General features: G+C 42.3%; 1 protein-coding gene across 2 annotated transcripts in view; it reads right to left on the bottom strand.

Moving 5' to 3' along the window:
• Positions 1-256: 256 nt before the first annotated feature.
• thada (THADA armadillo repeat containing) overlaps positions 257-17,952 on the bottom strand; it is a 79,405-nt gene continuing 61,709 nt past the window's right edge. For both annotated transcript variants that reach the window (XM_041050509.1, XM_041050510.1), the window contains exons 33-38: positions 16,107-16,231; positions 14,150-14,222; positions 12,933-13,083; positions 12,699-12,815; positions 1,718-1,893; positions 257-609 (exon numbers count right to left, since the gene is read on the bottom strand). In XM_041050509.1, the coding sequence (XP_040906443.1) occupies positions 289-609; positions 1,718-1,893; positions 12,699-12,815; positions 12,933-13,083; positions 14,150-14,222; positions 16,107-16,231 (963 nt within the window). In that variant the 3' untranslated portion in view covers positions 257-288. The remainder of the gene's footprint in view (positions 610-1,717; positions 1,894-12,698; positions 12,816-12,932; positions 13,084-14,149; positions 14,223-16,106; positions 16,232-17,952) is intronic.

The following is a 17,952-nucleotide window of genomic DNA, read 5'->3' as shown; positions in this document are numbered from 1 at the left end:
ATCACATAAAACTGAAAACACATCTGGTAAACAGAGGGGGCAGCGTTTGTAGGACAGCGTATGAGACAAGTACAGAGTAAAAAAAAAAAACAACCTGTTGTCTCCTTCATTTCCCTGATTTGATAATAAAAAGCCTTGTCAGTCTGTGGTCTTACGTTGATGACTGAGGTTGTTCATTTTTGTGAACACTTCCCCTTTTTTGAAATATTAGGAATTCTGACTTTAAGGACACCCCCCCCCCCCCCAAAAAAAAATTGCTGCTATTAGAAACAAACCTGGCTAATTCCACTACTTCAGCCACTCCAGCACTTCCAGAGCCAGCGTGGCCCTCTGGTGCCGCAATGTCAGCCGGGCATGCTCCACCGTGCAGGAGAACTGGGGCAGGGCAGGGAGGGAGTACAGGGCCCGCTGAGAGCTGAGGGCCTTGGCTTGGGCCTGGGTTGACAGTGCGTGGAGCTGATCTTGGTCCAGGCTGGACGTTCCTGGGTGCTGGGTCTGTTTGAGGGTCTGGATAAGGGAGCTGAGGTGTCTGTGAAGCAGCTTCACCCACTGCACAGGCTCGGCCCACAGGTTCAGATCCCCCTTCTCAAACAGGAAGTCTTCCTCATCCTGGTTAAGAGAAAAATGTCAAAGAAAAAGAAAAGAAAAATGTTAAGATCGTTCTGATTTTTTTTTGGCCACTTGGGGACAGTGCGAACAAGTCGTCAACGCACAGCTGACACATTACCACCATTTATAGCTATTATGGCAAACAGCTTCCCATTTACAAATCCAACAAACACAGGGCAACATTAGCTTTCATTTTCAGTCATGTTTCTGGTCACTGGACAAATTAAAGTCCAATATTCACTCTTCGTTTAGCTCTGTTTCCACCAGCTCCTGAGAAAAATACCTGACTCTTTAACTGCTAAATGCTCCGCTACGTTCCCCTGATAGTTTCTAACTTATCTCTGCTGCTGGACAAGTAGAATAAAGTCAGTTTATCTGAGCTTTGTTCACTGAAACAACAACACTGGTGAAAGCAGTAAAACTGGGCCAAAAAAGCTCAAAAACGCTAAAATGCTACGTAGAACTGAGAGGAACTGCAAAATTACATTACACACTGTGGTTCGACCCAGAGTTAATATAACAATACTGAGTAGTGCAGCTTTAAGAAGAGGAACCCCAGGCATTACAGCTGAAGATATTTGGGCAATCAGCCACAAGAAGCCATAGTTTCCAGTTACTTGCTTAAAGTTGTGTCTGACAATGCATCTCAACTGTTTAACAGAGTGTCCGGCAAGTCCTGAGTAGAAAGAGCGCAGCAACTAAACAGGAACCAAAACTAAACAGGCAGCTAAACAAAGTGGTTGGAGAGCAGAAACCTTGGTGGCTATAAAACGTCCGGTTATTTACACTGTTACAAAGAGCGGAATAAAACAAGAGCAACAGAGAACATAAAATACAGTTCGATCTGTTCCTGTGATTCCACACTTCACAGACACAAACCAACTAACCCGACTGAATCACAGGCTTGAAGTAGAGTTTAACCGTGTTCTATCACAAAATGCTTTCAGTTTTTTATTCCTTTAATGCTAACTAAACTGTTGCTGAGTGAACTGAGTAGCAGTATTTGTGTTGATTTTTCTGTACATGTATTAATATTTAAATGACCCATTGTTACTGCAAAGTAAGCTGATGATCAAACTTCCTCTTAAGTTACATGACAGATACTGACCAGGCTGGAGGCTTCATCTGCTACTGCCTCGTCACTGCCTTCTTCGCCTCCCAGCAGCCACTCTGTCAGAGCGAGGACACCCGCAGCAGCCTGTCCCCACAGCTCAAACAGCCGACACAGGAGCCTCACGCCCGAGTCCATGGCTACTGGAGGACACACGGACACACCTGCCACATCTGAGGACAGATGAGGCAACGGGTTAATGCAAAGTCTGTGAACATTAAAGACACACAAAACTAGATTACAGACACACAACCAGAATATGAACGAACAATAAACAAGCAGGTTGAAAGATCATAAATCATCTTCATCCAAATTACAAACATTTTTCAAACTTGCACAATTGTAAAATCTCAAAAGTCAAGACAAAAATTGGGAAGATGCAGACTGTAAGACTGTGCTGCATTTGAAAATCCATTACTGAGTTTGTGTGTAGTGTCCTTCCTAAGCTCTTAACCACCAGCTAGTGTCAGACTAGTGATTTAGCAAGTAAAGACTTTAGTAATGTGTAATTGCGATGCAAGCTTGCTCTGTGGGGCTGTGACACATCAAACCTGACTGTTTAAGCTTATGTAAATATGATTATGATTTTCTTTTAATTAAAGAACTTAGTGTTTTAATGTAGCTATTTAACTTAATTCAGTAATGAGTATATCTCTGTTTAGTAGACATGTTACCGTGTAACTAGGCTAAGTGTTAACCTAAGAAGAACCGATGCATATTCCTTTTCATAAATTAGCGAGCTAATGTTCATTTTGTCACACCTGACAGTGTGTAAATGTGAAATATGAAATATTTCATAAAAACTGATCTCTGTGAAACAGTTTAACATGTTAATTTAATGACGTTTAAATCCACACTGAGTGGACTCTTAAGTTAAGGCTAAATTTGAACTTGACCTGGTGCAACCAGCTCCAGATATATTTGTTTTCCTTTGGTTTTTGGTTATTAGCATTCATCACTTCTATAATGATCAGGACGGTTACTGCTTAAGAAGTTAACTAAAATAGTGGAGTTATGCCTCAGTTGAAACACTGGTTAGTCTGTCAGGCTTAAAAGAGAAAGGAAAAAGTATAACAGACAGTGAAAGTCAGATACGTTGGGTGAGGAAACCTGCACCCAATCTGTTGTCTGATGGATCAGTCAGTGAGTTTACATGTCACCAGGTTTTTGTTGTCTGTTTGCTGTAACCTGACTTCCTAAAAATGACAGCCCTGTAAGGAAGAAACCTGGTTTCCTCAATCAGGGTGAGAGATTAGTAGAACATGGTTACCACACCTCGATTTCTGCTAGAGAAAGCAGCTTTTTTTTAGCCATGTACACTAAACCCAGATTTCTAAATGGGTTTCTACAACAGAGCAAGTGAATGACACCGTCCCAGCCCACGGATTATCATGAGAGGTGGTAGCATGAAAGGAAAAACCATTACTCGTAGTGGTGTGTCCTTGTATCCAAAATAATTAAATCCAAAGTCTGACTAAAACTCAAACCGAAATAAATAATTCTAAATAAGTCAGTTTCCACGGCTGAACAGTACACTATTTGTAAAATTCAGACAGAATTGCACTCGAAGGAAAAAATGTGTGTGCGCACGTCACTCCGCCGCAAGTCCACAAACCCGGAACAAACTCTTTAGTCTATAGGATTATCAAATATGAAATAAATACATTCGGTCTGGTTCAGGGGGTGGGGGAGAAATCTGATTAGTGAGCACCTGCGTGAAAACACAATCCCCAATTTTCTGCTTTGAACTGACTTCTCTCAGTAACCTTGTCTCTTGTGGGTATGTCACCGATGTTTGAATAATGCAGAGCTGACAGTATGTTCCCCACTTAGTGTGAATGTGTGCGCATGTGTGTCTTCTCTGGGCTTGGACGGCCTTCTGGGAAACAAAACTATAACTCATATAACCAACCACCATCAGGGTGTGTATGAGTGGATTCAAAAATATTCTGCACGTTGCACCAATATGCGCATGCACACACAGTAAGAGCAAATGTTCCACTGAACTTCCTGTTTACGTGTAAATGAATGGATGGATGATGGACTGCCTTCATGTGTGAATGTAATGTTCACACTGATTTTTTTTTTTTTTTACACATATAATGACTGCCACTAATCATTCACATGACATTTAAATTCAGTTTTATTTAGTAGTCTTGCTATTTGTACTTCCATACTGCTTCTACACACACACACACACACACACACACACACACACTATAATCACAGGCAGTGTTGGTGTTGTATAAGACAGTGGAGGAAGCGTGAGTGCAAGGACACACACTTCAAACAGAAGGAAAACGTAATGTTCGACTTCATTTACCATCACCAGTTGTCCACACAGCAACTATCTGACACAAAGATTGTGTGTTTGTGTGTGTGTGTGTGTGTGTGAGTGTTTTTCTCCCACCTTGACCGTCCTCACCACAGCTGACACCCAGATAACACCAGAAACATCAAAAGGCTTTGAGAGCCACTAGCCAAAACACTACTACTATGGGAAAAGAGGAGGGAGGGAGGGTGGAGGTATATAGTCCCCCATCAGCACACATACAGTATAAAACACACTCACACTCACACAAACACACACACACACTCACACTCACACACACACACACACTCACACACACAGGGTTGGGAACGCAGATTGTTTTTCCTCTTCAGAGAGGCGGCGTAAAATCAGAGCAGAGCCCGTAGTCTGAGCGGAGTGGGAAACCCAGTCTGTGAACATTAGAGGCTGTTGATTGTACTGTATTAGAGGAGATTTAAGAGTTTAGGAGCTTGAGTGACAAATTCCTTTCTTTACCAAGAAGTGGCCTCTCTCTGGGACGGCCCTGCCTCTGATGTCAAGCCTTTACAGACTCCTGCCCCCTGCCCCCTCATAATAGGAAATTTTAGCTGCATTCAATTTATCTACTTCTCTACGGAGGTTTCACACATTGCTTAACGTGATTTCCCTTCTTGAGCTTTTGGCGCAAAATACTCTGTTTCTCAAGGGGATTGTCTTTCACGCTGTTACTGGTGTGTAGTGTGCGAGTATATGTGTGTGTGTGTGTGTGGTGAGTGTTGTCCTATGTAGGCACTGTTTGTGATGAAAGACCACATGAGTTTATGTTGGACAGTCTTGTCTCTGTAAATGACAATATCAGTGCCAGTTGGTATAGGAATGGGTTTGAGTAAGCTGGGGTGAGGCTGTGTGTGTGTGTGTGTGTGTGTTGTGTGTGTGTTGTGTGTGTGTGTGTGTGTGTGTGTGTGTGTGTGTGTGTGTGTGTGTGTTGTGCAGTTGGCATCCACTGGCACTCATTTGAGCTGGGCAGGGCAGGAGTGTGAGGGAAAAACTTAACCTTGTGCCACTTGTGGAAACAGTATAACAGTTGTACCATTCTGAGCTTGTGAAGAGTTTTTCTTTCTTTTTTTTCTCTTTGGTTGCCGTTGCCTTGTTAGAGACTGTGGCAAGTGAGTTTTTAGAAAGTGCTTTATATGTAAATCTGCTTGAACCATAACAAGGCCTTCACCAGGCACACATTATCACCTTTCCTGAGGAACTGTTCATGGTGGAATGAAAGCAGCCCAATTTCCAAAGAGGATTTCTAAACTGTAACACAGCTACCTCTTAAGTGGACACAAAATCCACACAGCCAAATCAACTTACAGATTATAGTTACGGATTTAGGCTGTAACCATAAGCTGTGTCCCAGTTCCATACTACATGCTAATTCACAGCCAGTTTGGACTGAACGGTGTGATCACACACGCAACACAGAGTATATGCTAAACAACATAAAGAGTCTACAGCTGTGCTAGCGGCTCTTTGATGCTGTACTTATAGTCATGGCAGTGCTTTCAGCTAGATGCTAACGCTAACATGGCGGTGTGCTCCCCTCTTTAAAAAGAGGGTTAAAATGCACAAAAAAAGACACAAAATCGTCTCTGAAAAAATAATCTTATCTTTTATCATGCCAATTCATTTCCTTCCCTGTTTCAACCTAGCTTATCTTCATGTATATAGCATGCCTTATCTGGTTCGTTGGTCTTTTCCCTCACATCATGTTTCAGAGTACACAGGAGGATGAGGCTTGGTCACATTTACTAATGCAAACACACAAAACTTCGAAAACCATTTGATAAAATGGAGAAAGAGACAGAAAAATTCCAAAACCTTGAATAACTGTTGTTTGTTGGTTGTTGAACACTCACATTTTGCACAGTGCTGCAGACACACTGTGTCTGATCAACAGTACGGGCCCCTGAGTTACACCTGCCCTGTCCCACAGTCAAGTCTTTATTCCATTCAGCCTGGACAAATTGTGGCCACAAGGACCTATATGTCCAGGATTTAATCTGTGATCAGATGAGGAGGGAAGCTGGACGCTGGTGCTTCTGAAAACTGATTCATTTCAGCTCAAAACTGCATTGGTGCCAGTCTGAAAACAAGACCCTACAAAATGACAGTTGACAAAGACACGAGTATCACCCAATGATAGGAGAAGACTCACAACATTAATCTTCATACAAGCTCAGAGAAACACTCTTCCCTTCTCACACAAGACACACACACACACACACACACACACACACACACACACACACACACACACACACACACACACACACACACACACACACACACACACACACACACACAGTGTGGGCTACAGACACTACAGTGGAGCCGAGCCACCAGGAAGCATAGGTGTGAGAAAGAGAGAGAAGTGTGAAATAAAAACAGACACTTTACAGCTCTGACTTCCTCTGAAGACGGAGAGCAGCAGCAGCAACAACAACAACAACAACAACATCACCAGGAAACATTAACATGAAAATAAGAGTACGAAACTAAGTGGTCACTGAGCATTAACATAAAAATAATGGTCTGAGAATATGCTGGTACATGTAGTCTGAGTTCACCGCAGCAGCATTTGTCATAGAGCCCAGTCTGTGGCTGGCTCAGTCAAAGGACCACATACAAGTCAATGGCTGCCTCAACAGGGGTCAAGCACAGGCTCTGTAGCAATACTAAATCCCTGGAGTCCGTCTTTAACAGAAGTGTATCTCCATAAGGCTGAAGAACTCACAGATTTTCCAAAAATAATTGTCAAAATCGAGACAGCAGAGGCAGATTTATCCTGACTTTTAGTCCAATCTCCAGCCAGACATTGTTGAAAAGTCAGATATCAGGAAAGAAGAGTGTTTTCTGTTCTCTCACAGGCTGGATCACAGATGAATTTTAAACTGAAGCGTAAAGTAGATGAAATTTATCTCTAATACCACAGACCTGCAGTAAATCCTACCAGCATGAAAGCGAATTATAATAATAAGCTTTTGTAGGAACATGTTTTAGAGCTGTGTTGACTGTATTTTAACTGTATGGTCATTATGGTCCTAATAAATAGACTAACAGGTATTTCTATTATTTTGTCCCCATGCTTTATCAGAGAAAAGTACAAGAATATTGTTAGTTCTTGACTCACATTTAATTATTACGCTCATTGACTGCATCTCAAGCCTTTTGTGTTGGATGTTCATTTAATCATCCATGCCACTGGTATGAATGAAAGTTAAAAAGACAGGAAGACAGCTGATCTGATCATGACTGTGGCTGTACTTTTTTTTTTAAATGCCTCACTTTCTTCTCTTTTTTTTGCCTCACACCACATTTGCATACATTTAATTTGTTTCCTTCTGTCTTTCTGCTGCTGTCCTTACATTAATCAGGCAACATTCAGTTCAGATTCTGTGTTGAAAGTCTTACAGAAATATTACTAAGTATGACTCAGTAATGCTGTCATTGTGACTTTTATGTAAAAGTAACTTTGGGCTTATTCAGCCATGTTAAACTGCTACTGCCTTAATGTAACAAGGAGCATGTCTAAAAGCGGTTTATGACAGATTGTTCTACTTCCCTGAGAATTCTACATTTTCTGAACTCTCCAGGTAAAGGAAACTTTTCCCACACGAGGTTCAGAAAGAACATTGAAATGACCTAAAACTACTATCAGATCTAGGTCTGATTACAGCAGTTTCACAGTAACAGAGGATGCACATCGAGGCCGACTCAGTCTGACACGGTTAGATTGTGAAAGAGCCACACCACCATACTTTGAACTCCTATTTCATCTACAAAACTCATCACAGTCAAGTATGTGTCACAACCTGCTGCTGTAGCAAAAGAATACACTGTACACACACACACGCTTCAACACAGCCTGCAGACACCAGTCATTACTGCAGACATGTGACTCATTAAAATCTCATTTCCAACACTGCTGTTTGAGTGAAAGCAGGAAAAACACCATTTCTGTTTGTGTGTTTTCACCGGAGAGAGATAACTGCTTATTTATCCCAAAAGTAAAGCCTGGAACTGCAAATCAAATGTTGAGCAACTCCCCAGCAGCATAAACTGCCTCCAGGTTCTTTTTCTATTTTATAGTTTCTTGTCAAATGAGTGACATGTGACACTTTTTTAAAGTCCGGTTCATCCAACACAAACTAACACAAGCCCAGCTTTAATGGCTGAGTGAGCATTGTGCTAAAATAGGCCGGGCTCTGTTTAATGAGTGTCCCTCAGCTCTGTGAGGTTGTCCACGTCCATTCATCTGTGTTATCCACTGTAAATGAATGAACTGGGGGGCACATGAATGGCACACTCTGCACAGGCATCTGTTGGCTTTACAGTAAGCAAAGTAGGTTACTCCAGGCGAGCTGGCTGATAATGGTTCACTGAGAATGGCCTGGAAAATATGGGCACGTCAGCAGAGTTTGTGAGGCTACTGCTGGACTTCATAAGAGAGTTCAACACTACTTCACAGTGGTGGGTAAAACAGACAGAAGGACGGGGAGCTTCAAATGATTCAATATGCATTTATTCATGATTTGTATTATTTAAAGAAATAGAGCAGCAGTTTTGGAAAATGTGCTTGTTCACTTTCTTGAAGAGTTAGATGAGAAGACTGACACACTGGTCACATCTGTATGGTAAATATGACGCAGCTCATTAGCTTAGCTTAGCACAAAGACTGGAAACCATGGGAAACAGCTAGCCTGGCTCTGTCACAGTGTAACTAAACCCACATACCAGCATCTCTCTCATCTCAAACTGGGAAAAACAAAAACAACCACCCTGCTCCACAGTTAGTTTAAAAAATCTGGGATGGGGTTAAATTAGATTTGCTCTTCCTGTCCCGGACAATGGCTCCACTGTAGTTCACAGCTCTGGGAAGAAGAGCCTTCACTCGCCTGATGTGAATCTGCACTAATTTCTCTCCCACGTGCTCCAAACAGGTTTATTTGAATTATACCTGGTCTAAGCTCTAAGTACTCATCTGTTAGAGTGACAGGCAAATTCAACTATTTTAAGTGAAACAAGATATCTGCAAAGCATTCACACACTTCATTAAAGGAAAGGCGAGTCCTTCTATTGTTTGATGATGCAAGAATATCCGACACAAAATAATTCCCCTCCCCAAAAACCCACAGTATACAGAAACTGATTTTAGAGCTTTCACAAACATCTGGGGAAGTATGATTATTCACTTTCTTGCCATGAGTTAGATTGATAATACTGCTCAAAGCCAGGTGAGCTGTGGTAGCAATCTTCTCATCTAACTTTTGGAAAGAAAGCTAAAAGGCAAAATTCCCAAAATGTCAAACTGTTCTTCTAATGTCTGCAAGATTTACTGGTTAAACCTACCACACAGTGACTGTGTCTACATCTATACTGACCTGCAAGAATATTACCCACAGCAAAACATTTAAATTACATTTTAAATTTGTTTTCTTTCTTTCTAAAAAGGGGATGACTGGTTTGCATTTTGTCCTTTTGTGCGATTGTTTGTGTCTGTGTGTGTGTGTGTGTCACAGAGCCCGTCTCTGTTCTCACATCTTTGGCTGTCCTCCATATCAAAGGGTCAGGAGTCGTCGCCTCCATCTGAAGCAGCTAACACCTCTGATACTTGACTCTGCAACGGCAGGTCATAAAACACACACACACACACACACACACACACACACACACACACACACACCACCCTCCCAGCAGACTGGCTGGCCTGAAGGAGATGGGAAAGACACTCACAAGCAAACACACACACACACACACACACTCACAGTGACCTGTATACATACATACACACCGACATGCAGTAATGTTTTTCCACTGGCGCAGCATTGTGCTGTGTAGCTATGGTGAGGGACTCTGACTCTGGCACTCTGACACCAGGGGATAACTCTGCTGACCAGAGATATTATATAGGTCACCAAGCCAGAGGAATCGCTGCTGGAATCAGCATCAGGTGTCTGCAATGGTGGACGACCACTTAACCTATTTAACAGTGTGGCTCACACTCAAGCTCTTGAAAAGACTGAAATTTGACCAGAAATCTGTGTCGTAAGCTCAGCTCTCTCCAAAGTTCAAAAACACGCCTAACAACAGCTTGATCCTCTTATCGAACTCAGATGGAGAGGGAATAAGAGCATTTCCCAAAATGCTGAGCTGTTCCTTTGAAGTAAAAGTGGAGGAGGAAGAATAGAATTGATTTACCTCTTGTCTGTGGCCTGTCAGAGTGAGTAGACCTTCTTCAGCCACAACATTTTGGCATGTCACTACAGGAGACGTATGCTAATAAAAGAGTCCAAACTGGAGGAAACTATTACAACTTATTAGCTATGTTACAACATGCAACAAGGCTTTTGCCCTTCATATGCAACACTGCAAGACAGTACAGTCAGGGTAACTAGGTAACCAAGTTTTTTTTCTTTTTTTAAAATGGTTTTACCTGTTTAAAAAAAAAACAAGCCTGCAGACCCAAATATTTCAAAGACACGCAGATTAATCTTGCTAAGCCGTTCTCCAGCAAGATCTGCTGCACAGTAAAGATCGATTAAAGTGGACTCACAAATTCAAACTCTCCTTCACACACACACACACACACAAACATACACTTCAGGACACATTAACATGTCATATGGTCATACACTTGGGAATGTTCTCCTAGAGGCAGCAGTAAGTGCGTTCTTGCAGACTCGATGACTTCATTATATTTTGCCAAAGCTCCACCAGCTACTAAAATGTCCTCCCAGCTCACTGTTGTGTGTTTAATTTTAGAACAGTACTTGAGTTTAAGCTTTAAAAGTAGAAAGATGACATATTTTTCCAATTGAAGGTTTTTTTTTTTTTTTTCTTACAGTCAGTGGGATTTTATTTCTTTTGGGTTTTTCTGTTGTTTTTCATTTACATGAGGAACTCAACTTTTCTGGCCAAGTCACTCATTCATTTGACAGAAGATTACCAATTTACCGCCTCATTTCATCTTTTTGTGCAGTGAGCGCATTCCTGCAGCATGTACGACACGTGTTAAAATAAACTAGGAATTCAGGGCAATTTTTGCGATCATTTTGGAGGTTAGAGTACGTTCTGAGTGGCTTGGCTGTACAGAGAAAGGTCACACAAAAGAACAGAGACAAACACTCGCACTGATTTCCCACAGTGGAGACGTGTGTCCAGGAGGAAATGTAGGCCAGTTTACGGTAAGCAACACACACTCTGCTTCCCACACACACAGAAAACTGTAATCTCCAAATGAGCAGTGAATAAGGATGGACAAAGGAGGATACGATAACCCACTCTCTTTTCTCCATTCACACACACACACACACACACACACACAGACACAGACACAGACACACACACACACACACACACACAGACACAGACACACACACACACAAGGACACCCAGTCTGTAATTATGCCTATTGTGTTCTCTTCCTGTTGTAGAGAAAACCTCTCCATCTTAGTCATGTTGTTGAACTCCTATCTGATTTTTAGCTGACAGCTTATCTGAACCTGTCTGGCCTTATGTACATAAACACATACAGAACACACACACACACACACACACACACACACACACACACACACACACACACACACACACACACACGCAGCTTTTGGATAAAATCCTGGTATCAAAACAGTTGAGGAATTTTAAATGCACTTCGTTGGCCTTCAGATCATGGAACACGCTCTGCCATTAAAAGAAATGCTTGGATTTTTTTCTGTCTTGGACAGTTACTCCCTCGCCCCCGTTCAGAAAAAAAACCCAAAACTATACAAAAAAAAATATTCCGCCTTTAGCTTAAATAACCTGGAGCTGAGTCTTACCCCGTGACTCTGCCCCCTCCCATCCATAAACAGTGTTGCCATGAGGGGCTGCAGAGACTTGAGATGTTTTGCTATCTCGTGTTATGTTATGAGATACTATCAGTGCCAACAGACACAATAAGGGTGGTTCCTGGAGGAAAGCTGGGAAAATACAAGAAGAGAGTGTTGTGACGACAGGAAGTTGCACTATGGCTGTTTGTGAGGGACACTTGAGAGCTGTCAGCTGTGTGTGTGTGTGTGTGAGGGAGGGAAACTGAGAGGGTCCTTCCAGGAGGATAATCCAAGGTATCTGTGTGCAAATTCATTTGGTTACGACGGGCATCGGTTAATTCTTCAGAAAACTGGCCTCAGACATTTCCCAAACAATGATTCATAACCACACAAACAAACACACACACACACACACACACACACACACACTTTTCACGGTTATGTCCCAACTGCCAAACTAGAATTAGCGCCCGTCATTCCAGGAATGCTTCACCACCCTTAGCACGAAATGATGTCATCAGTCCTTTTTAACATCAGCATGTGTTTGTGGTGGTTTTTTTATGTTAGTGTGTGTCTGTTTATACATGAGTGTGTGTGTGTGTGTGTGTGTATTTCAGTGGACATGCAGCATCACTGTAGTCTTGCAGTGCTTTGGTATATGTTATGAGTGAGTGTGCACGTAAATCCCAACTAAGCAAATGTGAGTTGAGCAGATATGGTATATTAGTTAGTCTGAAAGGACGTATTTATGAAGAGTTGTTACTGTGTGTGTGTGTGTGTGTGTGTATGCTCATTCCCCATCTTGGCAGTGAGTGTGTAACCTTACTGAGTAGAGGTGCTGGTACATGAGCGATGAAGTCTGAGGCTGAATCTCGGACGTCCTGGTCTTCGTCCTGCAGCAGTGTGAACAGACTCCGCCACAGGGAAACTGTAGTGGACAGACCTGATACACACACACACACAAATTTGACCTGTATACATTTCTGTTCAAATCAAAGATTGGATCTTCACTGCACCAGAGGTAAACATTTAAGTACGAAAGAACGTAACTGAAACTCACCCAGTGGCAGATGAGGGCTGGTCAGAACAGTGTCTGTACAGTTGACCAACACCTTGGCGACCATCAGCTTCACCTCCACTGGCTGCTCCTCACTGCAGCACGAGCACACGAGCGCCCCCCACTGAGCCAAGCAAGACACTGCACTTGCACCCTAGAGATTAATATCAAAGCTTTTTATATATATACATAAAAATACATGTATATATATATATATATATGTATGTATATGTGTATGTATATGTGTATGTGTGTGTGTGTGTATGTAACATAGCAGATGCTCAATCAGTGATCTATGTTCTACTGTCACGCATCACATCAGATAAAACTCTTCACGTGTGTAAAACAAAAACCTCCAAAAATCATTTAGTCAGTTCTTAAATTAGAATTTAATCAAAACTTTGGACAGAAGAATTTCACAAGATGATGACATGATGTGATCAGAACATCACGATGATGATGATGATACTGAATTATCACCCAGTTCTAGTTTATAATATGACGTGATGAACAACACTGAAAACAGCACTTCAGAAGCCCAGAAATACTGCTCGCTGGTGCAGCTCAAAGTAGGACATGTTCATCCATGGCTGCCTGTAGGGCAGTAATGTGGCTTGTGTGATCACTGGTTATAATGTTTGTTTGATTTTAATGTTTACTATTTTTTTTATTATTATTTCACCAAACAAGAGTGATAGAGGAGATGCAAACTACACATGGATGAACAAAGTACGAGGTTTCCCTGGTGGAATGTGACAGCTGAAAAAATACTGAGGAAACTTTAAGAAAAAAGAGCCAAGTAAAAGTTTGTTTAAATAACATTATCAAGAACATGAACTGCATGTTTCTTTTCATGGGTGCTTTTCAGTACTATTTGAACAGATTAAAAAATGCAAACTTTGCCCAAAATGAATCGGATTCATTGACCACATTAGGTGAGTTTTAGTGGCACCTGTGTTTGAAAGTCAAAAAAACGTGCCATGAAAAAGGTGTGTTACGGCTCTCGCTCCTCAGGGAAACACTGCTCTGTAGTAAGGGCAACAAGCAGAATGCTATGCTACTAGCTACAGCTAAAGTGAAGCAGCATTTGGCTGATGGTGACAACCAACACTCCCCTCATGTGCATTTCTGTGTCTTAAGTCAGTTACATTAAAACTACCAACAGATTTCTCTGTGCCAGGTCTGAAATGACTAAAACATACATGTTAATTGGTCTTTACCTTTGGGTCAGAGTTCACCAGCTGAACCACCAGCTGAGAGGCCAGGGTCAGGGCAGCACAGTGGAGCTCCACACTGAAACACAAAATCAAACACCTTCAGTGTCCAAATGTTGAACTCAGTCAGCTTATTTTTTATTGCCCATCCTATATGAGGGGAGTTTTCTTCTTCTCTGATACGGGGGTCTAAGTATAGGTGGTGCCATACATTGTACAGATTGTAAATCCCTTTCAGGCAAAGTAGTGATTTATATAAACTGATTTTTGCATAAATGTTATTTTTGTGTGTGTTCTTTGGGTGAAACTACCCTTTAAGTTGCCACATAAATGCAGTGAGAGGACCTGAAAATGATAACGTGCTCCTCAGGTCGTTCTGTGGAATCCATTACACACACATAATCCTCCAGTGCGGTCAACTGCACACACATCACTCAACTGTATTGATTCACAATCCACAAAAGAAGTGTGCTGGTACTCACCACTACATTATGGATCACAATAGACCCAGTGCCATTCAATCACACGGCAGACAAGGGCAGCCAGCAACCCAATCTCATCCCTCCCTGGCTCTAATCATAACCCTGGGGCCGCTCCAAAGGGAAAGTGGATCCCCGGGCCCAGAGATTGTGGCCAGGAAAAGGCTTTACAGGGCTAAAAGCCTTTGTAATCCAATCCTTATTCAAGCCTGTATTCTCTTGTCGGGGTGAGAAAAGTACAGCAGTGGCTTGTCAAAGAAGGTGTGTGTGTCTGTCAATGCATGTCAAAGGGCTTACAGTATACGCACACACACAAACACGGGAACACTATGTGCCAAATCAGGTTGTGGTAAGAGGGGCCCTATGACTCATGAACTTGTAAGCTCTCACAAAAGTAATGGCTCGAGTCTGACACTTGAGAATAATTTAATGTAGGAATAATGTTCTGATGATGGCCTTTGAGAGCAGAGCTATCAGCTTTCCTCCACATTTACATTTCTCTGTTTATTTTACTTTCAAAAACTAACTGTCTCCCTGACCGGTGGACAGTTTGGTTATGTAAATACCGTAACAGGAGACGAGCAACTACACCCATACAGAAAGGTGCAGGAACACTCCAGGCACCCAGGTGCAGTGTTAAGGTGCAGCCAGTGAACCTACGTGTCCCTCCTCCATGGACTCTGGCTCTGAATGAAGGCCTGACAGCCAGGCTGCCACAGCAGCATGAAGGCTCATTCACAGGCCACAAAAACATGGGAGATGGAGGAGGAGGAGTGTGTGGTTGCATCTTGCCCCTGTAGTACATTCACGTCTCTTCCATCCATCACAGCTAAAAGCTGGTCTGGGATCACCTGGGGATTGTTTTGACAGCACGTCTTTGGTCCAGACTGAAAATCTCAACAGCTACTGGATGGACAGCCATGACATGTAGTACAGATGTTCATACCCCCGCCCCCCAACATCAGCATGTGTTCTCAGTATTGACACTGTGAGCATGTTACCATGCTGACGTTATTTAACTCAAAGCTAAGTATAGCCTTACAGACAGCTAGCATGGCTGCTGGTGTGAGCTCTTGTTTTGAGATAAATTCCTCATGATTAAGTATCTTAATAGATGTCAGTTTGCATTTTAACCTGAAAGTATCTTAAATCCTAGATTTATTAAAAAACATTTCACAGTATAACACTTTAAAATGCTTTGAAAAGAGTTTGGCAGATGTTGGAAAATACAGTGTTTTAAACAGGTATTTTATATTTATGGAAATTCAGCCAGACTGAGCTCATGAGTTTAATGTCTGAAGAGGACGTTTTGAGCTCATAACCAATCTGAAAGTAAAAGTATTAACTGGTATGATTACATGAGGTGAGAGCCCATGTGCAACATGTTGCACTGTAGACCCAGAGGAAACTGTATTATACTGAGATAACGAGGATGGTGCCAAGGAATATTTGGACATGAAGTGTTTAAGTGTGTGTTCGCTGACCTGTGAACAGAGTTTTGAGCCAGAGTGAGGAGGTGCAGAAGGACCTCATCCTGGGCCAAAACCTTCGCACAGTCCCTCCATACGAGTTCGCCACTGGAGCTCAACACACACAGCAGCTGAAGGACCTGAGAGGAGGATGGACAGGCAGACAGAAGGAATGTCAAAGGAGTAAGAGATACTATATGAGACACTGAACTTTAACTCCCTCTCTTTCTCGCTCTTCCTCTCACACTCACACACACACACACTCAGTGCTGCTGGTGGGGGAAGTTGCTCAGGGCCATCCATCAGCACAGCTTTGGTGTCCTCTCTGCTGTACGGCTGGCAAGTTGCCCCGAGGGTATTTTTACCACACCGGTCAGATCCTCCCTACGCACACCCTAACCACGGGTACACAGCTGCTTCGCTCTCTCTCACACACTCAACACACACACACACACACACACACACACAACACAATTATATGCATGTATATGGATGCAGATGAGTACACGCACGCACAAAAAGAAGCATGTGATTGAAGACAAGTTTCAACTTCTCTCCCTTCTTCCATCAGCCAGCAACACACTCTTTGTCCTGTGTCTATTCTAAGCGTCATTCAGCTTAACCTCCTAAACTTGATTCTCTTTGTCCATCACCCCGTAGCTGCTTCCCCCTCCTCTCCATCCTCCCCACGCTGTTTTCTTTGCCCGGTCACTCCTCCAGAGAGGGAGGCAGCTGACCGAGTCAGAGGAGGAAAAGACTTGTTTTCCACCGCGTGAGACCCCCGTTAGAAACACACATCCAGCCGAGAACACATGTTGACATTCCTCCTGCATATCTCAGTGATTATTATTTCTTTCAAGGCCCCAGCCTGTTATTTGAGCTTTAAAATAAAGCTTCCTTTACAGGATCTGTGTGGGTGGAGAGCGGGTGTATGCAGTGTCTGTGTGTAAACATCTGTGTCTGTGTGTGTCTGTATATTTGTGCATGTGAGCAGTAAAAATGACAAAGTAGCAAGTTAGAGCTCCTTAGCTAATGTGTCTGACTGGTGTGATAGTTAAGTCAATCTAAAATTGATCATCATTAGGTTTATAAAACAAGTACCATACACTACAACACTGTATACTGAGTTGTTCTCATTCAACTAATTAGGTCATTTTAAAGCTGCACGCATTGTTTTTTTTTTATATTACCAGTGGATCATAAAACTATATGTGATGTAAAAATGGCTGCTCATACCACAGAGAATTAATTGAAGTGCTATGAAACATCTGTGGGCTCTTTGTTTTGGTTTCTGGGACCCGCACACTCTGCAGCGGTATGTTGGTTAAATTTGTCAGCTGACCAGAGACATGACTGAAAATGAATTTTGTTGCTCTGTGTCTGCTGGATGTGTAAACAGACCACTGTTTGCTAACGCATGTAACAACCTAATAATGTGATCATGTCAATCATGTCAATGTTGTGCTTTCAGTTTGTTCCACTGCCCCCAAGAGGCTGATACAGTCCATTCATGCAACTTTAAGCATACTGCAAACACATTAGCTGCAGAGTTAGCCTGTGGTTAGAACAACAGTGCACAGAGTACACACAGCACTGATCCATTTTTCATACTGTTGGAGATCATTCATTTGGAAATGTTTTAATGCACCAACAAGCAGCGTCCAATATCTGAGGCAGCCCGTTACACTCTCCTGGAAGGTTGTGGTGGTCATACAGGGTATTTTTCAGACAATATTTCACAAAGTCCGTTGGCTCTTTTCAACTCCAATGAAAGCGAATCAATCATTGGGTGAGTAATGCTCAGCCAGTGTCGTTACTCATTTGGCCACTGCATTTCTCTCTCTTTATTGACTAACTGAAA

The sequence above is a fragment of the Toxotes jaculatrix genome, chromosome 11 (assembly GCF_017976425.1).
Source record: "Toxotes jaculatrix isolate fToxJac2 chromosome 11, fToxJac2.pri, whole genome shotgun sequence".
Lineage (NCBI taxonomy): Eukaryota > Metazoa > Chordata > Actinopteri > Toxotidae > Toxotes > Toxotes jaculatrix.
This window is presented reverse-complemented; position numbering and strand designations above follow the sequence as displayed.